Source organism: Ischnura elegans, chromosome 1 (assembly GCF_921293095.1).
Source record: "Ischnura elegans chromosome 1, ioIscEleg1.1, whole genome shotgun sequence".
In the NCBI taxonomy this organism is placed as follows: Eukaryota; Metazoa; Arthropoda; class Insecta; order Odonata; family Coenagrionidae; genus Ischnura; species Ischnura elegans.
This window is the reverse complement of record NC_060246.1, coordinates 79834443-79862194: the sequence shown is the minus strand read 5'-3', so window position 1 is coordinate 79862194 and position 27752 is coordinate 79834443. Positions and strand designations below refer to the sequence as shown.

General features: G+C 36.8%; 2 protein-coding genes across 4 annotated transcripts in view; one reads left to right on the top strand and one right to left on the bottom strand.

The window, feature by feature from the left end:
• The first annotated feature begins 350 nt into the window (after positions 1-350).
• On the top strand, positions 351-8182 carry LOC124164128. 2 transcript variants are annotated; one of them, XM_046541324.1, is made up of 5 exons: positions 351-369; positions 1764-4054; positions 5593-5739; positions 5850-6042; positions 7681-8182. In XM_046541324.1, exons 2-5 carry the CDS (start codon positions 1799-1801, stop codon positions 7833-7835), a joined length of 2751 nt encoding a protein of 916 aa, XP_046397280.1. In that variant the 5' UTR covers positions 351-369; positions 1764-1798; the 3' UTR covers positions 7836-8182. The 2 variants fall into 2 exon arrangements, with proteins under 2 accessions (XP_046397280.1, XP_046397272.1); XM_046541316.1 differs by lacking the exon at positions 351-369 and adding an exon at positions 1309-1409.
• Positions 8183-10647: 2465 nt separating this feature from the next.
• Positions 10648-27752, bottom strand: part of LOC124164140 — a 143583-nt gene continuing 126478 nt past the window's right edge. For both annotated transcript variants that reach the window (XM_046541342.1, XM_046541335.1), the window contains 7 exons: positions 16835-16926; positions 15984-16145; positions 15697-15904; positions 14840-14987; positions 14348-14525; positions 14039-14246; positions 10648-12088 (listed from right to left, as the gene is read on the bottom strand). In XM_046541342.1, the coding sequence (XP_046397298.1) occupies positions 11937-12088; positions 14039-14246; positions 14348-14525; positions 14840-14987; positions 15697-15904; positions 15984-16145; positions 16835-16926 (1148 nt within the window). In that variant the 3' untranslated portion in view covers positions 10648-11936. The remainder of the gene's footprint in view (positions 12089-14038; positions 14247-14347; positions 14526-14839; positions 14988-15696; positions 15905-15983; positions 16146-16834; positions 16927-27752) is intronic.

Sequence of the window (27752 nt, the reverse complement as noted above, 5' to 3'; positions counted from 1 at the left end):
CTCCACTCTCGGGATGGGAGTAGCGTCGGGTCCGCGGTGCTCCGGATTTTCCGCCAGGATGTTGATTCTGTAGAAATTAGGGGGCAAATGGTCCTGAATGAAATGTCTCCTGCAAGTCATGCTTGATTAAGCCTGTATACCTTTATTCTCAGAAAATTCAGAATTAATTACACCATGCCTTAGATTCAGATAAAATATTCCAAATTAAAGAGACCGCAATTGACTCAGCTCAGCAACGCGTTATATGCGTCAACTAAGCTAGTTATCCAAGGAAAAAAAGGAAACTGAAATTTTGCTGTATTTATTTCTTAACTACACGTCAATTCCCATTATTCCTCATCAATATCCATCACATTCTCGATCAAAGAGGTACTCTTTTTGCTGCTGATGTCTATTAGTATTACTTGTTAGGAGCTCTTGCTTGTTAGGGGCATTTACATGAAACCATCTAGAAGCGGTCATCTTTACAAAATTAGTAAATACATTAAGAGAATATTTTAGCCATACTTGGAAAATATTCAAAACGTATCGGCTTCAAAAAAAACTTGAGAGAATGCATTTTCTTCCAATCGCATTAACCAAATGGAGTGTTGAAACACTAAATTGATCAGTGGGTGCGTCCATTGTAATTTACTTAAGACGAGTGTCAATTTTTTTCTCTGAGTGTCTGTCGTATTCTAAAAAAAATTAGGTATATAGCCAATGAAGCCGACGTATTACCTACTCATGACGGAAACACTAGCAAAAAATCAACTCTCAAAATTGGGGGGCTAGGAATAGGAATAAGTTATTAAGCAGAATTCGGAATGAATTACACATGCCATAGATGAGGATAAAAAATTCTAAATTGATATTCTGAATAACTTCAAGGTTTGACAAAAGATATCACACCCTCCTCCATCATGACAGACCCAAAATGTTTGTCTAGTACCCTCAAATCATGTCATGCATGCGAAATTAAAATAGTGCTCTGCATCATTCGCCTATATCCAATTTGATGTATCATTTATAATTCTAATCAGATTGCGTTCTGACGGAGAAACAATTATTTTCGGCCATGAAGAAAAGTTCATGATTAAGAGTAATGATTTTCAACTCTTCGAAACGCATTTTGAAACCGATTCTTCATTAAAAACTAGTCCCAAGTTACAAAGCATCTCTTTTGTGGATTCGAAGATAAAAAACTATGCAGGAATAAGTTATTAAGCAGAATTCGGAATGAATTGCACATGCCGTAGATGAAGATAAAATATTCGACAAAAGGTGATCGCAATTGAATCAGCTTAGCAACGCCTTATATGCACCATATTATACAAGGAAAACAAAAGGTAAAAGAAATTTTCTGGTGTTTATTTCTCTAACTACTATCTCATTTCTCATCAATATTCATCACCATCTCGATCAAAGAGGTAACTATAACCCTTTTTGCTTTCAATGTCTACAAATTTCCCTTTAATTTTATGCTAGGAGCTTGGCATTTCCAAAATATCATCCTGAAATTTTTATCTTCATACAATTTATCGACATGTAAAGAGAATATTTGAGCTATACTTTGTATATATGCAACACCTATCTACTTAAATAAGTTTGAGACATTGCATATCCTTCCATACGCATTTATCAAATAGAATATTGAAGAACTTGAATTGTGTTAGCGTCCATAATAATTTATTTGAGAAGACTGTTGAAATTTTTCTTCGCCACTTGATGAACGCTCGCTTACTTTAATGCTTGACTTGAATAATATCTTCATGAATTTCCAGGCAAATAAAACAACGGCATCTGATTCTCAAGAGCCATGACGACTGACAGCGTGACACCCAAAAATTCAGAAGGAAATCATGACTCTGAGGTAGTGGAGGATTCTCACACTACAAACCAAACCGAGGATCCTCCGGAAACACCGAGTGGAAACCAATCACTGCAAGAAGAAGAGGAAAATGTCACTCCCCCCATCTCCAATGATTCCTTTGAGGCGGAGAGTCATATAGAAAGTTGCAATGCGTTGGAAAACCGACCCGTCAACGTGGACGATATAATAGACGATACCTTAAATTCACAAAAAAATGAATGCACAAGTTATGAAAATACTGGTGAAATACCCGCACACGAAATACTGACTGATAACCAGTCGCAAAATGAAGAAATCCGAGAAGATGTCATGAACCCCTCCAACGCAATAGGCACAAGTGGAGATGAGCGAAAATTCGAATCCTGCGAAACATTGGAAAATAGTATAGTCAATGAAGCCGACGTGGAAGGCGGTGTCAGAAATCCAGAGAGAAGTGAGGAACTTCATGACGAAAACACTTGCATAGAATCCACACGCGAGATACCAAATGAAAATGAATTACTACAAGGGGCAACTGAAGATATAACGTCTTCCTCCATCACGACAGATTCGAATAGTTTGGGTGATGCCCTCGAATCCTGCCAAGCATTCGAAACTAAAGCTGTCGATGAAGTCGCGGTAAATGAAACTATCAAAGATGTAGATGGAAAGGAAGGCATTCACGGTCAAGACAAATGCAGCGAACCAACATCCGAAATAATGAATGACAACCAGCTACAGAGAGAACAAGTGCGAACAGATGATACGTGCCCCTCCGTATTGAAAGATCCAAATACGGCGGAATGTACCTCCGAATCCTGTGAAACAAATGATACGAGCGTAATAGAAGATACCATTTTCCAAAGAATAAAAAGTGGTAATGATGACATATCAGGCATTGAACAGATGCAAAAAATCATTAACAACAGAAAATCACAAGAAGAAGTTCGGAAAGATGTCACAAATCACTCCATCACGAAAGATTCCAATGAGGAATCGAATACGGTCGAATGCAGCGAAACACTCGCAAATGAACCGGTCAATGAAGTCGCCGTGAATAAAAATACCGAATATTTCCATGGAAAGGAGGATATTCACGTTGAAGATAAATGCCACGAACCAGCATACGAAATAATGAATGATAACCAACCAAGGAAAGAGAAAGTGCGAGCAGATGATACATGCCCCTCCGTGCCATCCAATCCTGTGAAAGATCCAAGTACCATCGAATCCTGTGAAACAAATGATACGAGCGTAATAGAAGATACCATTTTCCAAGAAATTAAAAGCGGTAATGATGATAACTATGGCATAGAACAGGCACAAAAATTAATGAACGACAGCAAATCACAAGAAGTATGGAAAGATGTATCTCACTTCGTCACGAAATATTCTAATGGAGAATCGAATGCAGTCGAATGCAGCGGAACATTTGCAAATGAACCGGTCAACGAAGTTGATGTAATCGATGACTTCAGAAATACAGAACGAATGAGAGAAATTGATAATGATATTATAGGAAAAGAAGCTATTCCCGATACAGTGGATAACAACCAATTACCACAAGAAGAATTACGCAAAGACGTCGCGTACTCATACGTAACGGAAGATCCTATTGAAGTGGTGTGTAAGAATACCCTCGAATCCGGTCTAACTCAAGCATCCAGTGGCGCTGAAGATGATACTGAGTATCCAGAGAGGAATAAAGCTATACATGATGATAACACAAACAAGGAAACCACAAATGAAATATTGAATTTCAAACAATCTCACCAAGAAGTGCGAAAAGATATCATGCACCCATCTTTAGTGAATGATTCAACAGAGGTGGCTTGTGCCATCATTTATGAAAACTTCGAAAATATGATAAAAAATGAAGCTGACGTAACTGAAGATACTAAAAATCTTGAAAAGAAAGATGGCATCTATGAGCCTCTTACCAGCCAGTCAGGAGAAGAAGAAATAAAGAAAGATGCCACTTGCGACCCTATTCAAAAAATTTCAAACGATGAGGAATGTACCCTTGAATCTTCCAGAACCTTTGCAAATAAACCAGTGAATGAATTCGATGTCTTGGAGGAACCAAGAAATTCAGAAAGACAGGAAGGCACTCATGATGACGAAACAGCCGATGAACCCACGCTCAATGTTAGTGATGAAGAACGGAAGAATGAACCACAAAAATGTATTGTTCCAGTGTCACAGAATGATGCGGAAGAACAGGTATGGCCAAAGGTCTTAAAATGCATGTAGAGGGGGGCAAGCCGTGGTCGCTCAAGTTATAACACAGAAAAGGTTAAGGAAACCAAAATTTCAAGAAAATTATTACAGCACTTTATTAGTTTTTAAAATAATTGATTGAAAAAAAAATATTTTTATTTTAATTGCGTATTTTACACTAATATCGCTTCTCTAGGATTGAAAGAAATTTTTTTCAAAACTTTGGTTTTTAAATAAATTTACTTTTGCCCCTAGGGGAGGCAGCTGATCCCCCTAGGGACAAAACCTAACCCCCCCTCTCCACCCCACTGAAAACGCCCATGAGACACTCTCCTATTCTATACATCATTTTTCATTCAAAATCAGAAAAGCCTGTCTTTACTCTATTTGTTAATGACAGTTCGACATCTAGAGAAGGGGTTACCCCTCCTAGAACATCCATCCCTCCTGAGTGAAAATCCTAAATCTTACTCCGTTCACCAACCTTTTCCTTGTCACTGAAAGCCATCATTTATTGGTTCCCTATGACTCTGTAGATTGATGAACAAGAAAGTTTGGTCCTCTAATTTTCCTATTTCTGTTGGTGCTGGCTGAGTAAAACTTGGTAAATGAGTTAACCCTCAGCCATAATAGAATCCTTCTAGAAAACTATCATTCAGGCACCCTAAGGTTTTATTTAGTTGGATCTCATTTATTAAAGAATGGACATGCTATTTAGGTACTTGAATTACTTTAGTATGATATATAAATTTTCAGATTGCTAGGTTTTCCAAGGTGAATGCATCTATTTTCTTCGGTTAGCTGATAAGAACCTATGAAAATTATTGAATATTAAAGTTGTTTCTAAACCGTATCGTTGAATAATTTCTAATGATTTATTCATGAGACATTAGTAGTCGTTTTCTATGAGGCATGAAAGACAAACATTAAATAATTAAGTAAATAAGTAAGCATCGGTTGGTGGTTAACCCAAGTGAACATGCATAACTTTATGCCTCAATGTTTACAGTACAACTTCCATTTAATGCCCTAATGGAAAGGAAAATCCTAAACAAATAATCAAAAGAGACGAATATTAAAATTTTCTTCGCAATTTTTATTTTGTTTTCAGTGTCATACTTTCTCTGTGTCAAAAGAGCCCATTCTAGTTTTACCAACCTAGTTGCTTCAGGTGTTGAAGAAAAGGAAAGGGAGAATAGAGCAAATGGGGAACCAGGAGTAGGGTAATGTTTGCGACAAGGCCATAGCAGGAAAAATGACACAATTTTCAGGGACGTTTTGACCTCTTGTCCTCTCTTTCCCCTTGCTATAGTGTAAAATTGGAAGATCGGCAAGATAAGTGATATATAATCCAACAAATGACAAATCATACAATGGCTATTCAAGGCTCAACTACAACCATTACATTTTTTCTCGTAAATTATCTTCCGTTAAGAATAAATTTAAAATACCTTATTTGTAATAGTGACTACCATGTTAAATATCTATAGATCTACAAAAAGTCTCAACTTCTCCACTATTTTCACAACATTATCTTACAGCAATGTCCATCAAGTTTGCAAGATAGGCAATTTGAAATTCCACAGATGCCTAGTTTTGATGATATTGCCTTCATAGAGAAATTTATTGGTCTTCATAATCAATATCGAGCCAAGCATGGTGTTCCTCCCTTGGAATACAGCATGAAGGTAAAAATTTTATGATGCTAATTTCTCTCCTAAATTAGCAAGATACGCAATTTGTAATGGCACTGTCTACTTTTAAAAATGTACAAAATTAATGTGGGCTCATTTTCTAGCTCGGTGTGTATAGTCAAACCTGGGCAGAATGTTTGGCTTTGAGAAATGTAGTAGAGAACAGCAACAGTACCTATGGGGAAAACATTTTCTACAAAGCAGGCTTTGATGTTGAACCCAATGAGGCTGTCGATTCATGGTACAGAGAAGGATCTGACTATCCTTATGGATCAACAGATTTTCAAAGGGAAGCAGGTAAAGAGTAGCATTATATCAAAATGCTATTGCTCACTATTAAAAATCAATATGTGTACCAGTTCTTTAAATTCTCATATACATTCTGTTCCTGAGTGAAGTTTCAACTAATCGTAATCATCAGTGTACATACTCATAAGAAACACTGCTGCAGGATAATAATCCTACTCTGCACTTTAAAAGCACATATATAACATGGCAATGTATCCACTGTAGGCACATTCTCTTTGGGAATGGGAAGCTAAGCTTTTAATGGTGGATGGAGTTTTTTGCAAACACATAATCATATTAAAGAAGAAAAGGAATTTCTCAATTGGCCGTATAATTCTCCCTGCTCGTCCACCTTGCAAGTCGAAAAAATTTTACTGCGTTGGTGTGCGGGAAGGGGGAGAAATTCCCCGCAGGGATCAAACACCAGCCTCTCAACCGGAAAGCCCAAAAAACACACACACTTTCACAATCACTCACACAAACATACACAACAAGATCCTTTGTGGGGGCTGTAGGGACCTCCGCTAAGGATTCTTGCTCCACAAAACACCGGGAATCTTCACAGGATGGGCCTAGTGGCGAACTGGGGCCTAGCTAAAATGGGAACTAGCCAATCACTTCACTCCCCTCCCCCGTTCCCCTCTGACCCTTTTTGCCATAGGTTCCCATCTTCCGTTTAACACCCAATACTGTTTTCATCCTCCCCAATGGCCCCTCCATCTTCAACCCTCCCCCCTTTCTTATTCTTAGTTATATTTTTTTGTTGTCCTACCGTCCCCTTCACTTTCAGCCTCGTGTTGTAAGTGCATTTGGTTCTTCCTTCAGCACGCTGAAGAGGGCTACTTTGTAGCCAAAATACGTATACGTGTGTTTTCCTCGTCCCCTCTTTTGGAGCAAACCTTTTTTCTCTCGGAACATTGAAGCCATCCACAGGTGAGTGAATGTGTGAGTGATTGCTTATTGAGTGCAAGTGTTTCTACGGACCACTGGCTGTCTTTAACAGGCCCATCCTGTGAAGATTCCCGGTTTTTTGTGGAGCAAGAATCCTTAGCGGAGGTCCCTACAGCCCCCACAAAGGATCTTGTTGTGTATGTTTGTGTGAGTGATTGTGAAAGTGTGTGTGTTTTTTGGGCTTTCCGGTTGAGAGGCTGGTGTTTGATCCCTGCGGGGAATTTCTCCCCCTTCCCGCACACCAACGCAGTAAAATTTTTTCGACTTGCAAGGTGGACGAGCAGGGAGAATTATACGGCCAATTGAGAAATTCCTTTTCTTCTTTAATCTTTCGAGGCCGTAGAAGCTCAATCCCCATTTTTCCACATAATCATATAATAATAAAATCATATTAATAGTGAATTACAACAGACCTAACAGGGTGAGATTATTATAATTGATGGTAGAGGCATCAAAGTTCTGTGGACAACTGTAAAACTTTCAATTCAGTTCAATATTGTTCAATTCCATAATTGCAGTGTATAGCACAGGTGAAAAGTCCATATTTTATGTAAATGATCTAATTATATCTGTTCTCTGCCTAGGAAGTAAACACTGTTGAACTTAATGTTGAGTTATTGCCATTCACATAAATTCAATAGCTCTGTTGATAGAATATGTGGGGGATATTAAACAAAACATCCATGACTATTTCAGGCCACTTCACCCAGTTAATATGGAAGGAAAGTAGGGAGTTAAGCGTTGGAATAGCAAGGAATCCCTCAACAGGAACATATGTGGTAGCACATTATTATCCTCCAGGAAATATTCGAGGCAGATTTCCCTCAAATGTACTTTCTCCTATCAAATGATGCAGCAGGAATGGTGATAAGTCTTTCTGAATCAAAATTTATTTGTGCATAGAAAATAAAATCATGACTGGATTTACAGGCTGAAAATTAATTTCAATGTTCAGACGTCACATACTAAAGAATGAATTCATAAACTGTTTGATATACTATTTTTTACTATCTTTCACTTTGAATGATGAATCCAGCTATTTTCAGCCTCCTTCCCTCCATCCTGGAGCAATCATCCTAGACATACCAGGATAAAGTTGGGATTTTTAAAGGATTCTGAAATATGTACTTCAGTTTTTTGATCCTCTATTTTAGCACTTATATCCAGACAATATGAAATAAATGGATTTTTACTGAGATAATAGTAGTTTCTATTACAACATACAGCCTAGTCCATGAATCTTTGTAAGAAAAATGACACATTTTCAGGGTAGACTACTACTTGATAACATCATTTTCAGAGGTGTCATGGTGCCAGAATCCACTGGAACAGCATTCCGGCACTAGTTAATATCACTTTCATCAATTTTGTTTCCTCAAAATTTCTAATATAAATATTCATTAACAAAATAATAATAAAATGTAAATAATAACTTGTAATAAAAAATACAGAGTAATATTTCACTTCTAAAAAAAGTTAAGGAAAGTGAATTCTGGCACTGCTAATTTTGCCATGACGTCACTGATCATTTGTGCTGCAGAAGTTATCAGAAATTACTACACGAGTCTTATGCTGAGTGGTGATGTATGCTGTGACAGCCACATAAGGATGTTTTTCTTACAATGGGAGTTTTTATATCATAACATATCCTGGTAGAGCTCAGTTCCTTTTTCCTGAAAACAATTTATTATTGAATATATTGAGCGACAAAAAACCAGCAAAATGTTTATTTAAGAAACCCTGGGAGTGACGGTGAAAATAATGAAGATATGAAGTAACTATTAGTGAAGATTCCACATCTTATGATGGATGGTGAATGAAATCCTACCAGTGGACTCCTAAAGGTATGTTATTTTGCCAAGGAATTTACATATTTATGATAAAGCCATCATTTAACAGCCTTTGCCTTGACTGTTTTTGTGATCCTTAGTAGTTTTTTCATTACAAGTAGAAGTTTTCTATGCCGTAATAGTTTTATTTTGAAAATAAAAGTGTTATTGTGCCTAAACAATTATGTGATCAACTTTCTTTCCACCTCAAGGCTTGGTTGCTTCACCAAGATTTAATCCATATTGAAGAAAGAGATTCAATATGTAAATGTTGGGTGTGGGAAAATTCATCCGCAAAGCTTGAAATGGGTGGATCATCATATCAGTGGCTTTATGGAGGTTAGATTCAGTCGTTATGGAAAACAGATTCAATCAGTATATACCATAGCAGTAAAGATTTCTTGGGTTTTGCACTGGGTCAGGTGCTCTATCTCTCCTTCCAAAATTTTGATAAGCAACTTTCCCATCATCTTCAGCGATTTAGGAATCCAATGCCATTTTGTCCATGCCTCAGGGTATATATACTGATATCTGTGGTTGAGAGCGGTTCAGCGTCTCCTGGTTGGCTGCCAATCCTCTCAGATTTTCAGGAAGTGTTCCCATGTATAGCTAATACTGTATCTGCAGTCTCTGTTGATTTCATTGCCATGCTGTTGAATTTGAATGGATTCTTTCACCAAGTGGTCCCAATATCCATGGGATACACACAGGAGCTTTGTTACTTCCCACTGAATCATGTGGTTTTCCGCTGTGCTCGGAAAATGCCAATTTTTCAGGTTTTCCTCGTCGTAGGTGTCTGTGGTATTCTTTCACCTTGGTCTCTATTGTGTGGCTCGTCTCTCCAATGTAGGTTTTCCCACATTCACATGATATGGCATACACTCCGGCAGTTTTTAGTCCGTTTGGGTCCTTTGCCTTCACAAGTTGATCTAGTAGTTTTGGTGGAGGCAGGTGGATAGTGTGGATGTCAAACCTCTCCAGGATTCTAGATATCTTCACAGACATGGAGGATATATATGGGAGAAACGCCCTGGTCATCTTGGTAGACTCTTCCTTTTATTAAGTCTTATTAGGAGTTTAGGCTCTTTCTAGGGCCATGTCTATCTGACATCTGCTAAAGCCATTCTGAGTAAAGGTTTTCTTCAAGTGTACTATTTCTTCGCAGAGGTTATCCTTGTCAGTGATAGAGATGGCACTGTGTATGAGGGTTGAGAGCACTGACATCTTCTGGGAAGGATGACAAGGATAATGGTGGCTCTTCTCATTCAGGTAAAGGTCAGTGTGGGTTCTTTTCCTATACACACTCTGACACAGGGTTCCATCCCATTTCTGGTGTATTAATATGTCCAGAAATGGAAGTTAACTATCACTTTCCTTCTCCATCATAAATTGTATGTTTCGGTGCTGTCCATTCATAAGCAGAAGAAATTCATTGAGAGTATCAGGTCTATGTGGCCACACAATAAAGGTATCGTCAACATATCTACGGAAATGCTTTGGTCAGAGTGGGGCTGAATTGAGAGCTTTTCGTTCAAATTTCTCCATGTAAAAATTTGCAAAAGCTGGTCCTCAGGGCAAATCCATAGCTACACCTTCTGTTTGCTCAAAGAATCTCCCCTCATATTGAAAATAAATTGAAGTAAATGTATGGCGAACAATTGAACTTCGACTGGGTGCACTTTGATCAGGCTACGCTGGAGAACTACTTTTTAAGAAATTACAGGAGAAACAAATGAAATAGTTTGACAAACTGTCTCCTGTGAAAACAATATACATATTACATAAGATTTCATTTAGCAAAGTCTTATTAGAGATCACCAAATAACACAAAGAATGATTAGCAAGTTTCATAAAGATGGCTTTATTCATAGTACATATTCATTAGAAGCACCATGGTTACATTTGCATGAATATTTATGCATATGAAAATATTCATATTCATCTCATGGACTGCATATGCACACAGAGTCATCACTCGGGCATCACAGACTGTTGACAGTCATAATAGGCTAGTACAAATAATAATGGGAAGCACTTATGCCGAAAAATTAACAGCCTGACAAGGTAACATTGATATACATTCTTGTAAAAATGGAGTGATTAATTTTCCTCGACCTTTATTTCACATGGAAAGACATTAACAAATTCAGTATCTTGAAATTCCTTTAACCTACACGTTGTATTCAAATGGTAAAAAAAAACATTGCAATACTGGGTATTCGATTAAGGATTGGTGATACCCAATATTTTAAACATTTTTCTTCAAAAGAAATCATGAAGCAGGAATTAAAGAATAAGAGATCCTGAAAGTAATATAATATTTTGTAACACTTAAAATATATTTCATTTTTGTAAAATAACATAGTAAAATAAAAGTTCTGCAGGTAAATGTAAATTACATTGGTGGCAACATCACCTATAACTGGTTTTATTCTTAAAGATATTCATAGTTATTTATGAAAAACCTCCAAATTAGTCCGTGATTTTATAATGGATCCACAAAATGAATGACTAGTAAAAATTATTAATATCGAAGGTCCACTGTAATGTCACAACCAGTTACATACATACATTTCAATCCTATACATACACTTATAAACATATAAAATGAAGAAAATATGTATCTTTGGATTTCTAAAAATTGTGCTGCTTAGGCCACATATATTCAAAGTATATGAATACTATGCAATGGCTTTGCATATCAAATCGACAAACAAAGTAGCTGTATTATTTAATTATACATATATATACATCAGTCTTTGCACCAATACATCAACTTTAACTTAAATTGAGGAATGTAAACTAGGACATGCCAAATCATTTATTACATAATTATTCGGCATGCCTGTTATTTTAAATGCATGAGAGATTAAATGGCATTGAATCGTATTCACTTCAATCAGTCATTTTTTCAAATACCTGTAGCACTCCAAAGGCATATCTGGTACATCAATCTTCCTTATCGTACATCACAGAGTCAAAATACTGACCTTAACTCAGAGGTATGTAACCAAGGATTTGCGTAAAATTTTATTGATTCATGATTAAAAGACTTTGGTATAGCTCATTTATAGAACATCATCTAATGATGCCCATTCAAGTAATCTTGCTACTATAAACAGTTTATATTTTAGGAGGAACATTGGCACTAAACTGCCCAATGTAGTTACCACGAGGGTTGTAATTGGCCACAACATACACTTTACCAGTCCTACTTTTTTCCATACTAAAGCCCAATTCTTCACTGGTTTTCCAAATCATTTGTGAAAAGTGGCCTGAAAATAATTAAAATTCACTATATATTTCATTTCAAACACATAAAATGTCAGCAGGTGGGTACCCATCCTTTTTCTTACTCTATAAATAATAAAAATTACAAATGATATACATTATTAAACCCAATGAGAATTTTTAATGCTACCAGTCTGAGAAATTAGATTGCAGGGAAAAGCAAAGAAATAGGAAAAGGGCACCAGAGACATATATGAGTCAGGAGGAGAGAAATTAAATGGAAAATATAGTCAAATTTAATTGAAATATGTACCTATTAAATACAGAACGGTAAAGTGACTCCGTAAAGTTTTCACTGTGGATAGTCCAGGTACGCTTGAATTAGATGGTAAATGCAATTTCACTCATTTCTTTCATTATCTATCACTTAGCCAGTTCCTCCAATCCCTTCCCTTCTCTCCACTTCTTCCTATCGAAAATTTCAACAGTTAATTGGGACAACTGTTGAATCCAAAAGTAACTGTTAAAATCCAACAGTAACTGTTAAAATCCAGCAGTAACTGTAAAAAATTCAACAGTAACTGTTGACACCCAACAGTAACTGTTGGAGTCCAACAGTAACTGTAGAAAATTCAACAGTAACTGTTGAAGTCCAACTGTAATTGTTGAAATTCAACAGTAACTGAAGAAGATCCAACAGTTTATTCGCTAAGGGCTGCCCTCCTCATTTCTCTTTTCTTATCCATGTGTGGTGGCGGATCCAGAGAGGGGCTATGGGAGGCTATATACCCTCCCCTCCCCCCCATTTGGGTATCACTATCAAATTTATACAAGGTATGCCATGGGATGAAATTGTAATTTTGTTCAGTAGTCGAATATATTCAGGAGAGAAGAGCCCTCTAAGCCCCAATTCTCCCTATACTGGATCTGCTGCCGGCCATGTGTGTATGTCTCTACTACCCTGCTGTACTCTACTTTCCTGCACATCTCTATTCTCCCTTTCTTACTCCAATGCTCCTAAAAAAATTATTTATTGACTGCAATGGTTTTAATAGGAAACAGTATTCAATAACCACTGGCTGTGGGATTCTACAGATCAGAGACATAGTAGAAGCTGATCAGAAAAGAAAAGAAGCCTTTGAGACCTGGTGCTGAAGATCAAATCAATGAATTGAGTGAGAAACTAGGAGATAATACGATGGTAATCCCAAAAGTAAGGTCTCCAATTTTTTTAGAAATAGAGAAAACTATTTATTTTCTACGACATGTGTATCATTTTAAAGATTGATCAATTATCTATTTTTCTACATAATCACCATTTCATTCTATGCATTTTTATAAAACCTGTGACAGTTTCTGTGCATCCATGTCGTATCAGCTCGCTGCCATGTTGAACTTCATGTTTCACCTCTTCGTCGCAGCTCAATCACCTTCCGGCCAAACGTTCTTTCCACCACAAGCTCTATCCATAGGATTTTAATGGAAAAGTTGCAATATTGGAAGTTGTGTGCAAGATGGGTGCCGCAAATGCTGACTGAAGACCACACATGGCAACGAGTTGATTCTTCACATGAATCGTCACTCTCCTGCAATACTTTGGTTGGGACATTGTCAACCACCCAGCCTATATTGCGGACTGGCCCCTCAGCGACTTTTACCTGTTCCCTAAGCTGAAAAAACATTCGACCGGAAGGCAACAGCTGCGATGAAGAGGCGAAAGATAAAGTTCAACATGGCGGGGAGATGGTACGACATGGACGTACAAAAACTCTCACAGCATTTACAAAAATCCATCAACCAAAATGACGATTAACTAGAAAAATAGATAATTAATCAATCTTTAAAATGATGTACACATCGTAAAAAATAAATTGTTCATTTTCTATTTCTAAAAAAATTGGAGACCTTACTTTTGGGATTACCCTTGTACATAGGTGAAAATCTAGGAGAAAAATCATATTTCAAATAGTTAAGAATTTAAGCAAGATACCAACCTGATCTGAGAGTCCTCGGCTCTACACCAAAGGTGTGCTCCTTTATTTCCTTGTACCAAGCATTGCAGGCTTCCTGTGCAATGGACTTCAGATTCGTATTGGACGAAAATATGTAGAACAAATTTTCTCCATATTTGCCATTTGTTCGATGCCTCATACTATCCTCTCGTGCCAAAGTTTTTGCCCATTGCTTGGAATAGTCATTTAGCTGGGAAAGAATAATAGCGCGTTTCAGGAAGAAATCATAGTTGTTCTCATATTTTCAAGCTAAAAGGCAAATTTAAAATTCATTCCCAAAATTCGACTCACCAATAGACTCAGTTTTAGTTCAGGCACTCCATGCTTTCTCCTGAATTCATTGTGTAGCCTTAATCCTTCTTTGGCAAACTCTTCATCTTGTGACCCAGAAGCTACAGTAGGGGACTTTAGCTCTTCTGTTGGGGTGGAGCCATTTTTCACAGGAGTAACAACACCACTGCATGTCCCTCTGAAAAATTAAGTGGGTTTAAATTTCACAAATACAATGAATTTAAAAAGATCAAATTATAAAATTCATCTCAGTACACAAATGATGAAAGTGAATGTAAAAAGATCCCACTGATGTCATGAAAATTTTACCCATGTAAAAGAAATCAAGAATAGTCAACAACAACTTTCTCAATATGCTCATACAGAGCACCATTCATCATCAGTACCACCAGCCATGAGAACATTAGCCTACTAGGTATGTTACCCTATAAGATGGAACTTTGTACTTCACTCCCTGTCATTTCAACACAAGAAAATATTATTGATACTTACATCAGAGGAAGCACATTGTCCACGTAACTTCCAATGTAGTTTCCAGGAGGATAATAATTAGCTACCACAAAAACTTGCCCTTTTCGTGACTTGGCCATAGCTACTCCTAGCTCGGCACTGTCTTTCCATACGACCTGGGTGAAGTGCCCTGAAATTGAATACTGAATTTAGTTATGGTCAATAAAGAATTAAATACAATCAATACTTCAGTATCCTCCAAAAATTGTTTCTGACTCTAAATTCATGGCAAAAAATTATTCACTTCCACAAAAAGTAAAAGAATAAATGAAAATGAAAACCATTAGCTCCAACCATTGCCAAGTAATAGGTACATCTTAGGACATTTCTCTTCATATTTTCAACTATTCACAGCCATACAATTAAACTTGACATAGACTGGTAAATAAAAAGTAAAATGAATGAAGATAGTGCTTCAGTCTTTGGATATTAAGAATGAACTTTCTCATAACTTTTTGTTTTTCCACTTGCCATGATCTCCATTATACCATGCACCCATAGGCGGATTTAGGGAGGGGGGGGTGAGAGAGGGACAGTTGCCCCCCCAAGATACTTAAAAAATAGACAAGATTTTTAATATGGTTATCATTACATTCATTTTACTTTTGTATCACGGAGGCTAAATCATTTAATTGAATATTAATTTTTAAAAATAAAAAGAATTAAAAAAATAATTCATCAAAATAAAGAGAATATTTTCTTCAGTAACTGTGGTATTTTTTTATCTCAATTATGAGAGGACCTGTCAGACCCTTGTGTCCCCTCAGAAAAAAAATCCCGGATCCACCCCTGCATGCACCAACTGCATCTAAACCATGCCGTGCAGGGAGACTACCAACCTGATTTGAGATTGGTTGGCTCCTGTCCAAAAGTATGCTCCTTTATTTCACTGTACCAGTTTTCCACCGGCTCTCGACCAGTAACCTTGAAATCTGGATTCGTTGACCAGATCAAGAATATGTTTTCTCCATATTCACAGTTAACTCGATGCTCTATGTGGCCTCTAGCTGCTAGCCGCTTTGCCCATTCTTCACTGAATTTGCATATCTAATGAGAAAAAATTTATCTTAGTTTCATTTTGGGGTATAAGGCATGTCACAAGTTTTACATAAGGAAATTATTGAACCTTTTTATTCAACTTGAGTGGTGGCACTCCATGCTTTTGCCGAAATTCATTATGCGCCCGCAAGCAGTCCTGCTCAAAGGTATCTTCTTCATGAACTCCGTCTCCATCTCCATTCTGTTCTGCCTTGGGCTTGGGTTTCAGCCAGCTCAGTTTGCTATCACCCTGTGAAAAACGAGATAATTTTTAAATTTCACAACATCACAGTAGTAAAAACTGAATTTTTAAAATACACCCTCATCGATAAACAGAGGGAAAGAAAAACAGCATATTCTAGTTAAATAAAACAATATGGAACCAGTAAACATAGAAATATAGCAAAGAATTTGTGTACCAATTACACAGAAAAAAATGAGTTATGCTCTTGGAGATTTGTCCCATATAATGGGGCCCATTCCCATATAATCCAGGGGCCCAATTAACTGGCATCCACTGTATCCCTATGTTGTAACATGCTGAATATAATAAATCTGAATCTTGAATATGAATAAAAAATCTATTTTGCCACAGGAGAAAAATATGTGAAATTGAAGTAGGTATTTCAATTACGTAAACTTACTCACATAATTAATAAAATTACTGACACTCTTATGAAAAACAATGGCTTAGTTTCAGTAGGTACCATAACCATAAATATTTTATTTTAGTTGAAACAACAAAATGCAACTGGAGGGAGCAAAATTCAAAATGAGGGAATACAATAACAGTATTATCAGAAAATATTTCCCATTACATAAAAATGACATTGAATACATTTAGGTTTCAATTGGTTTTTTTGGCAAAGATGGGTAGATAAATTATCGCTACAAAATTAAATAACCATGGAAATACAAGAGAGTGCGAAATATTCCTACCTGTTTTATAAGATCTGGTTTTGAGGTTCCATTGGTGGCAGTTGGTATTTTTGATTTATTTACAACAGAAACAGGCTTTGGCTTGTTAGTTCCTGGAAAGACAAAAAAAGTTACATTGACACCTGCTACAGAACATTATAGACTTCATAGTTATGAGTGGTTTTTTTAATCATATGTATAATTAAATCAATTATTACTATGTATTGACCGCATCCCTCTTAAAAATTAAACCAATCTCATCAAGACTGAATTTAGAGCCAACCACAAATAATTTCAGCAGGTGCAGCTGTGTAACTTCATCTCATAGCAATCTGTGCAGACAGAAAAAAATTGATATCCATTTGCAGACCTGCACAGTCAGGTGGGTAGAAGTAATCAGAGGATTATGTTTAGTAGGCAAAGACAAGGCAAAGGAGAGAGGGAAAGATGGAAAGAAGATAATAAACTATAAAAATATGAGCAAAAAATATTCTACCTTTTACATACAAATCCTTGTTCATTTTTTTAGTGTGAATTTTGTTTATTTGGATGCATCTCAGCAAAAGATGACAGATTAAGAGTTCTTAAATAAGGCACTCTATCATAGTGTACACAGGGAAGATGGAAAATCAATATTAGCATTCTCAAGGCCCAAGGTCTCAGATATTTTCTTCTAAATCATCATGTAGAGTCTACAGCAATCTCATACAATGCATTTCCTCCCTTCCTTTCCACTTGTTTTCTTATATATTCTTCAAATTAGTGCCCAAGGGTGGAGACCAAAATTTATTTCCATTATGGCCTTTGCCTAATTAACAAATATCAATAATGTGGCAAACGAGGTACAATACTATATGAGATGGAGTCTCAAACTCTTAGCCCAGCCATTATTTAGTCTTGCAAGAGAAAAATATATAACAGCGTGACTTACCATACAAATACATTATAATTAGTTTTACATAATTCTCATATGCATGTAGCCAATTTTCAACAAGGAAATTTTGACTCTCATTAGTCACAGCAAATTTTTTTTGTACCTGTGGCAAGGCCTTTTACAAAATATAGTTTTCTGGGGGTTTATAGAGGGAGTGGTGGGGTGCATTAACTTGGAGGGGGTGCAAATTATACTGCATCTCCCAAAATTCAAGAGGGATTTAGCCTTCTCATTGCAGGCATACGCTTTGGTGTGTAAGATAAATGAAATAGGTGTCGGTGTCACACATGTTATTTTTATCCAAATTTAATAATTCCTTCAGCCAGAATTTTTTACTCAAACTTTTGGAATCTAGAGCAAATAATATTTTCACTTATTTTTTTGTGAGAATAGTGGCTTCATTTTTTAGTAATTATAGGTTATGCATAATGAAAATTGGCTTAAAAATCCGAAAGCGCCAATAAAATGCCCATTTTTTATCGGTTATAAAACCCTGTGGCTGGAGACCTGAGTTCATCCTTGCCGAGAGTAGGCAACCCGCAACACATAATCACTCTCCTCTCGTTTCTGCAGTGAATAATCCAAAATTGACATTTTTCCAGTCGATGCAATAGAAACTTAGACAAAAATGGTAAATAAATATCAAGGAGATAAATACGTCATTTTATACGCAATAGATAGTACTGAAAACAAGAAACACAAGATAATCTGTGACTAAGGCTAGTAGCTACGGTAAAATGGGCATGACCAAGAAAACTTTCTCTCTCCACTGCTTTCCTCTTCAATTACTGGAATAATTTGTACGGTAACGTCTTGAAAAACATCCCTCGTTAGCCGATGAGTCATTCACTGTAGAAGAACAGGACCAGTATGTGCTGCGGGTTGCCTACTGCCGAGAAACTCAGGGGACACGGTACAAATTAATTTAATCGATGAAAAATGGGAATTTTAATGACTTTGGCATTAATATCAACATTCACCATGACTGAAACTTGTTAACTGAAAAAAATTTCCGCCGGAAAATAATGTTCAATTTAATAGTGAGAAACTAAGCAAAAATTCTCACATAAAATCCTTGGTCTCCATATGTAAAAATCATACTTTTAATGTCGACAGTCTGACAACTTTTGCCAGGTTTAAAACTTCAACCCGAGAGAAAAGTGGAAGAAAAAATTACGGATACAGAATTCTTGAAAGTTTCCTTGCCTGTGATTACTTCATTGCACGTTTTTCCTCTGATAGCTACCAATAGAATTTGTTTTTTCCTGAATTTTCATTAGAAAGATTTAGCCGCAAGCTTCCACTGATAGCAATAACTGCCAAAAACATTTGCCACCAAAGTTTGGCGGACAGGATGTGATGGCATTCAAAGAATATTTTAGGCATAATTTCAGATCAAAACAACTCCCAGGAGAGAAATTTTTAGTCTCACTCACCAATATAAAAACTTAAGAGGCCATGAAAGCTCCAAATTCATGATCAAATGAAGTTTCTCTTAGGCTTTAGTGAACCAACATTCAGCGCTATTTTACTTATCCTGACTTAACGCGAGTAAATAAGGTTCACTTCTTGAGGCTCTTCAGAAATACGATCAAAAATTGCCACCTTTCTTCGTCGTCTCTTCCAAAATTAGGAGCGCAACGGGGAAGCCAGACAATATTTTGAGAATCAGCGGATATTTCACTGTTTAATTCACCACTTCGTATTATTTCGGCTCAAAAGGAATGAAGATTTCCGTTATGGGGAGGTGTGCTTGAATTTCTCCACATTAATTCCGATACGAAAACAAAGAAACTCCCAACAACTAAGAAATGTGCGTTTGGCAATATTCAGTATCAAAATCAATCGCGAACTCTACAACAACACCCCAAAGCAGTTGCGTACCCAGGAGTGGGGGCCGCCCCGGGCGCCGTGACCTTGGAAAATACACGAAAATTGAACCTTGAAACTTATTTAACCTTGAACTTTACAGTCTTACTGGGCGGGTAGCATCTAGTTAGCCCTGTAGGCGCCAAGTAGCCGTAGTGTACCGCTGCCACCAACAGTCCCGGAACCAGGGGGGGGGATCGCAAGTGCCCCGGGCGGCAGATTTAAGGGGGCGGCAAAATTTTAAAATTTAAATAAAAATGCTCATTAAACTTTTAATTTAAATTATTTCGCAATAATAATTAATTTTTAAATTATTAAATAATAATGTTAATAAAACCTCTGAAAATCGGACAGTCGGTGTGTAATTCCAACTACCGCCTGCAAAAAAAACCTTACGGATGCATTATAGTTTGGTGGAGGGGGATGGAGGGAGCGAGGGGGATTTGGGGTTGGGGCGGTTAACTGATCTTTGCCCCCTGACAAAACTCCTAGTTCGGCCCTCGACACCAGTATCATAATTTGGCGTTAAAACCCTAAATGCTGAATTCCACGCGGAGTATTTCCCCAATCGGTGACGATTTATCGCAGAAATTCTCGAGCGGAAAGTCATGCATGAGACTATTTAAACACGAAATTGTCACGTGAGAGCGTACAGAGAGAATTATTAAGTATCATTTAGAGGCAGAAAAGGATCAACAACTGTTCTTACCCTTGTCAAACATCTGTTTATTCAGAGATGCTTGGGAAATCTACATCTAACATCTGTTTTATTCAGAGATGCTTGGGAAATAGGAGATGATGGATAGGACAGTCAATGAAGCGTACATAACAGCATAATTTGTACCATAAGTCAACGTAAATAGTCAAAAATTAATGTTTTAAGGCTATTGATGATGAGTTTATCCCGATGATTAATGATTTTAATGATAAATGATTCATCCCATTGAAATTTTCCACGTATAATCACCTTAAAGTGATAGCACAAATTTATTAAAAATGCATACTCTCAAATGTGCAGACTACAGCGTTCATGATACCAACGACTCATTCTGGGACACAATCCAACCATCTGTTTTTTTTCAAGATGTGATTCTTCTCGCACGAGCTGCTTCTGTCGACATGGACTTCCGGAGGGTGGGAATCGGGTATCACTCACATGACGACACTCAATTCGAAAATTCATTGCGACAGTAAGTATAACGGGTTCTATCGGAAAGAACGCCGATTCAAAAATCATTATGGGTTCCTCGATACCCTTAAGATGTATCCAAGGAGCGCTGTAGGCCGGTCAATTAATGAAATTGTAGATAAAATTTACAAATATTAAATGCTTTAATTCGTTTATTTATTTTTTTGAGCATCTCTAAACATTTAGAATGCGTTTACAACTCGTTTTAGTGCAATTTCTCTGCGGTCTGTCAACACACATATTCTCTTTTCTTGCTCTCCTGAAAATGACTTAAACCATAGCCTTTAAAATACTATGGCTTGCAGTTCCTCTCACATAACAGTGAATTAAATAATAGTTCCCGAGGAGTTCTCTATTACTAGCAGAAAATACTAGAGTAAATTTTAAACTTCATTCCCGCACACACGTTAAAAGCATGAGGAGTACAAATGTAAATAAAAAAAGGGATAAAAAAAATTGGCCTAGAGTCGCATTCACATCGGCATTAGACATTTGTTAAGACTTGGCATGCTACAACAAACATAGAAATAAGAAACATAGATACAAGATAGATAAACATAGATACAAGAAATATAGATGGTGATATTGCCAACTAAAGTGAATGGGGAAAAAATGAGGAAATTAAGTGATCGGTAACATCATTAAAAACTGAGGAGGCCTTAACTCTGACGATGACATATTTTGTGCCAAAGAAAAGGTCAGAAACACCTACTTAGTAAAAAAATTGTGTTTCATATGTGATAGTGACGTTCTGATATCTATTAGGATAAGATGAATTTTCAACAAACCTACGTGACACATCGTGGTATCTCCTCACACTGAAAAGCTTCCAGTAAGCCGTAAAAATAGTTTACATCCAGATAGATTGTCAGAATTTAATATTCTTGCGTGTACGATCTTCAGGTTATATTATTACAGGCACAATCACCCTGTTCGTCGCAAATGAGGCCTGATAATGGTATAGCGCATTAGGATCCCTCAACTTGGACGGCGACTGCATGACCAAATTAACATGGAAATAGCATAAGTTTATTGAGTCATAAAATTCTCGGTCACACAATGCTTGTCCACCTTATCTCATCAAGATAAAACGGATGGCGTACTTCGCAAGTTCTACAGCTCACTTCCCCAAGTGGAAAAAAGGTTTTATTAATCCCAGGGTCGCCGCTTTTGCGAAGCAGATTCGAAAGTTCAGTGACACTATTCGCGTGACATTCCGACATCCAACCGTGTCGTTTACTCCAACCTGGATGCAGGACCGAATCGAGGATGTGTGTGACTCGGGGCCCATTTTGGTGGGAGGTCCACTGTTTCAACGTTTTGCAATTTGTAACGTAATTACAGGAAATGAAAGTTACACAAGTTTCAGCATTAACAATACATACACATATGCATTAAAATCCAGGCATTTTCCTTAAAATTCCTATCCAGCTTCACTTCGAATCAGTGGCGGATACAAATGGGGGCATGCGCCCCCCCTGCAGAGCCGCCCGCTTTGCCTAAGATTGCAGAACCACAATGGTAACATTTTTATATCATAAAATGGCATTGTCTTTTATATGCGTATTATAAGTTTAAATCATGGTCCTTGTTTAAATAAAACATTCTCAAATTTTGCATGTGACTAAATTTTTTGTCATTGCTACAAAAGTAACGGTAGCTTAAGATAACTTTTGCGCCCCCCCCCCCCTTGAGTTTTTTCTGTATCCGCTACTGACTCGAATCCTCTCATACATGATACTTTATTTCTGTTTTTCCGATTTTGTGAGATTTACCTCTAGGTACCTATATTAGTGGAAGGCTCATGCATGGTGGGTGGCCCTTGCCACTCCCCCCCCCTTAGATCCGGCCCTGCCAGGATGCGTAAAACGATTCTTTTATCCTACGAATCATATAATAATATCATTGATATTTATTGATAATCTTCACTCAACCTAAGAATATCCGAAAATATCTTAGACACGACCCAGAGTTTATCCAAAGAATTTCCATTCAAATGACAGAATTGTATCACAGCGATTGCTACCTCACCGATATAGAACAGAATTGCAACGTTCGTCGGCCATGCCAGGGTGTATATAACGTGAATACTAAAAATGGCAAGATGGTAGATGCGGTTGTCACTACGCTTCAGTTAAAGGTATCTTCAAATTGTTCAAAAGGGGCGCATAAATACTGCTCAAGAATAATTTTTTCCTAAATGTAAAATTTAGTTAGTGAAATCTGCATACGCAGGCCACGATAGCAATAATTTCGATGGTAAGATTGTAACAAGTCATTTAAGTGAGATTACTTGAACCATGTAAAAATGCGAGCAATATCCTTACGTATGAGTCCGAACATAAAGTGACAATCGATAATAGCCTTCGAATGATATGAACATAGAAAGAATCAAACATTCGCGTTGCTTTCAGTACCAATGTGAGCCAGCAATCAACCTAAGCGCCGACCAAACAGGTGAAACCAGATGATTTGTGCGTGTTTTTGCCTCCAGAAGCCGCTATCACGTGTCAAACAACTAGATAAGATTCAACTCTTCTAAAACACAAAAAATAGGCATTTGCGTAAAATATAGTTTCTAATGGAATGTACTTTTGCCCTCTGGGAACGATCGGCATTCCAATAAACTCATTGATAAAATCTCAAGATTTTTTCACGAGTCTGACATACCACCTTTCTTTCATCACTCGCGTTCTGATTTCCATGAGAGCTTCCACAGTTTACACTCATACAAAGATCAGCAAGAAATTAGCAAGTAAAAAATTAAGGCGTTAATTATGAGGAACAAATTACCCTTAATTGAGTCAAAATAGAATTTCCTTTCAAAAGCGTCACGTAATCTTTAGAGATGACCAATGGTAACCTGAACGATTCTCCTTAAGTATGTGTCCAGCCTCTAAACATTAGGTATTCTACCGGTGAAAGCAAGATTTTACAAATCTCCAACCTAATTAGTTGATACTCATTGATAAAAATTAAGGCGTTAATTAGATAAAACGTCTATTCCTAATGTATCCGAGATACTTTCATCCCCTTCTTTGTTCAATAAATTTACTAAATATTACTTACGTTGAAACATGAACTTTAAAAATACAATAGTATAACAACGAAAAAGATTAGTAATTAAGATCCCATTTTAAATTATAGCGAGAGAAAAAATACGTCCTTAAATATAATTCATTTAACCTGTCAACATTCTCTTCACACACTTACTCATTTGCGACTCGCTGGCTTCGTGATCCTCAAAAATTTCATGTGACACGCACAAAATTTGGCTGTTTATTACGAATTTAAATCTTTTTGATAGTGTGTTCATTGCAATTATTTCAACATTTTTTCAATAAGCTACATCTTAATTTTATTTCATAATCGTGTTCGTTTACTTCACAGCGGTCTAAATGAATTGTGTATTCCCTCCCATGAGAATTATTTTATGCCTGATAAATGAACCCTTTATTAAATATTAACCATATCTTTCATTGTGTTTGCCACGCCTCATGAATCCTATATGTCTATTAAACCGTCTACCGTTCTATGCCTCACAATAGCATGAGTTCAATACGCTATTTATTAACAATAAAAAGCTATAGTACCTTTTCACACGATTTATTCAATGCGACCGGTTTCGTCGCAGAGGCGACATCATCAGGTACAGAAATCGTTATATTAACAGGTAAAAAATGGTGTGTTTGAAAAGTTACCATAACTTTTTATTGTTCAGATTGGATTTTCACAAGGTAAAGCCAGAAACAATCGAGTTTACGCTATTTATTTTTCAGTGGGTCAATAATTTAAATGTCAAAGATCTATTGTTGCAACGACGCAGTTGTCGAATAAATTGACGATTGGCCATAGGAGTCATATATTCCCAATTAACAATTGACGCTTATGAAGTCTATATTTTTTTATGTAACTGAGTCAATGGTTAGCATAAGCCCGATGAAACGCATTTGAAACGACCACAACGTACTTACGAGATGGATTTGCGTATTTGGTGATAGGAATGACCAATTCCCAGTGAGCGTATTTCCTCTTCTTCGAAAGCCTTCTAAATATTTATCAACGCCCAAACAGACATTGAAACGCTTTTTCAACAATATTATCTATTTTTTTAACAAAGTGATATACTTTACAAACTTCCCCCCTAATTATTTGCGTCTGTGTCACATTCACCGAAATGTAAAGATAACACGTGCTTTAATGTAAATTGTATTCAAATCCTCCTCTCTACAAACTTATAATTGTTCTTGCGGTTAATTACTTTTCCTTTCCATCCTAAATCAACACGCACGGGATATGGAATTTAATAAATGAACCCCAAGCCTATTCATATTTATGTTATAATAAACTTCAAATTTATTTTTAATTTCATTCAACATAGAGCAGCAACTCGGAATTCAAAAAGAGAATTCATATTCAATGTCGCTAATGATATGTTTAATAGAGCCTCGCCTTCAAGAGGAATAACTTTCCCATCTGTAAAAAATTCACTATAACTGATTGTAAAGTTTGTGCAGGATTCTGTGCGTAAAAACCATAATTTAGTACAGCAATATACATTGTAATTAAATTTTAATAGCATTTAAATAATCTTAACCGATTATATTTCGTAGATCTTATATGCTATCATACCAATCAAGTCACAGGGAGAACTGCAAAACCCCGATCAGAGTACCGATCCTTAGTTCGCTAGTTCACTATAATTGTACGCTTGTATGACAGAATTGATATGAGAAAATTACTTTTAAAAAATAAATGATATGCCAAGTAGCATGATAACCTAAGGTACCTACGCAATTAATTTTTTTCTGCCGAATATAGGAGAAATATAAATTTATGTCATAAAAATTAATCAAAGGCAATGTCATAAAAGGCAATGTTGAACCGCCCATTCATCAAATTGAAATTATTCATTAGATGGCTATGAATTAGTGGGATTAGGTGCAATGAATTTTTTCCATGTGAAGTTAGAGACGGTCCACACCTGTTGCTTCACCGCATCTTCAACTCGAGGCACAAATAACGGTGAAATAACTCGTCCATACTGTCTACCTATGTCTATGTCTATGATTGTCTACCTATGATTGTCTATGATGATGTCTATGGAAAACAAAAAATAATTATATTGGAGCAACTTTTAGAAGCACAGTGCACGCATGATTTACCCTATTATATACTAAATATTGCGATGACTTCATGCATGAAAATTATCATACGAAGTAAATTAAGCTCAATCGATGTATCAACGTCAAACTTCCTGGTTTAATCATTTTTGAGTTATTTATCTAATGCCGATGGTCCACAGGAAAATATTTATCCGTCCGCATCTAATTTATCGACACTCGCGTACTTTTGCGAACAAGAGAACAAAATGAAAAGAAGTGGGCTGAAAAATATTATACGTCTTCTTTCACAGTGACTCAAATTTCAAACTCGCATCTCGTGAAATGATTGCGCCTATCTTCCTCAAGTATGAATTGCTCAAATTTACGTTCACGGAAATAAAACAAATGCCAATGAGGACAAAGTAGGCATTCTCCAAAGCGCATAAACATTTTAGCGCCGCAACTTACACAATAACACCATTTTTTCACTCGGCGCATGTACCTGCAGAAATTCACTCGATTGCCATTTACAGGATCACGCAGAGCACATAGTAAAGATACGAAATACGTATAAAGTTTCTTTAGAGACGAAAATGTTTCAAATGGAAGACGATCCTGAGGTATGGCCCCGGCTTACTGGAAATGATGTCCCATAACATAATTAAGTATTTTATGACAGTGCAAATAAACATTAAGATGAGTGTCCACGGATCACCATGGATGCACGTACCTGAAAAGTAGTCCATGAAAGACATGCTGACAGAATTCGCTGATCGCGGGGGTGACTCAAACTGTTCAACCTCTCTCGACAGCGGTCCTGGGTACAAATGGAATGGGATAGAGCTCTGCCTTGCAATATATATATCCTTCGCTTATCTCTAAAATAAACTTTTATGGGTTCACGGCTTCTAAAGGAGTTAAGAAACAACGTATTGACTCCATTTGCGAAGAAACACGTTATATCGGCACACTGATCTTGTACTTAGCGGTGATACGAACGATACGTATAATTTCTACTCAGAGGAGTGCCTCCGCACACGCTTAGACCACTGAACTGCGAAGAAAACATCGCGACGCTATGGCGATCGATGCGATGATTTCAGCGTTAGGTTGCGAACTCTCCCGGACACGCCCGGAGACTCCGGGAATTCCGAATTAATTCCTACGGTTCACGCGATTCCTAGACAACATCTTTTCGCACATTTAGCTGACGAGATAATTTCGCGCACGAGAGGTCATGAACTTCGTGCCGAGTCTAATTTTCTGGGGTATGATATTTTTTCCACACAAATATTAGCATGCTCTTGTAGAGATAAAAGAACACGAGTAAATTTGGTCACGACGTATTCTCTCAAGAAATTGCATTTTTAATTTAAAATTTTGAGGCTCAATGGTTAAATATGTTATTCTTTCTTATTAAGCAAGTCACGATAGAAAGACTGATAAATATTCCAGTTTTTCACATAATTACTAGGCATTTTACATGGTCTTTTTAAAAATAAAGATTGGCATTCCTGTTCAGTTTATGACTGGAGAGATTAGAGTAATTTCTTTTTAAACAAAGGTACATAAGTTAAAAAATATTCCTAACTTTCTACAAACGATGTCTACGCCGGCATTAAGCGATTTAAAACGTGAAATACATAAATTATTAGTCATTTTAAATTGCCCTCATCAAATAATGGTATAATTTTTTACTTCATTTCACAAGAGTCGATGGTACCTATATACAGTCTTCAGGCCTGTAGGCCGCTATACACGGTGAATGATCATGCGAATGAAAACATCGTCGTGTATAGCGGAAACATTCGCGAATGAACCGTCATGCGCATGATCATTCAG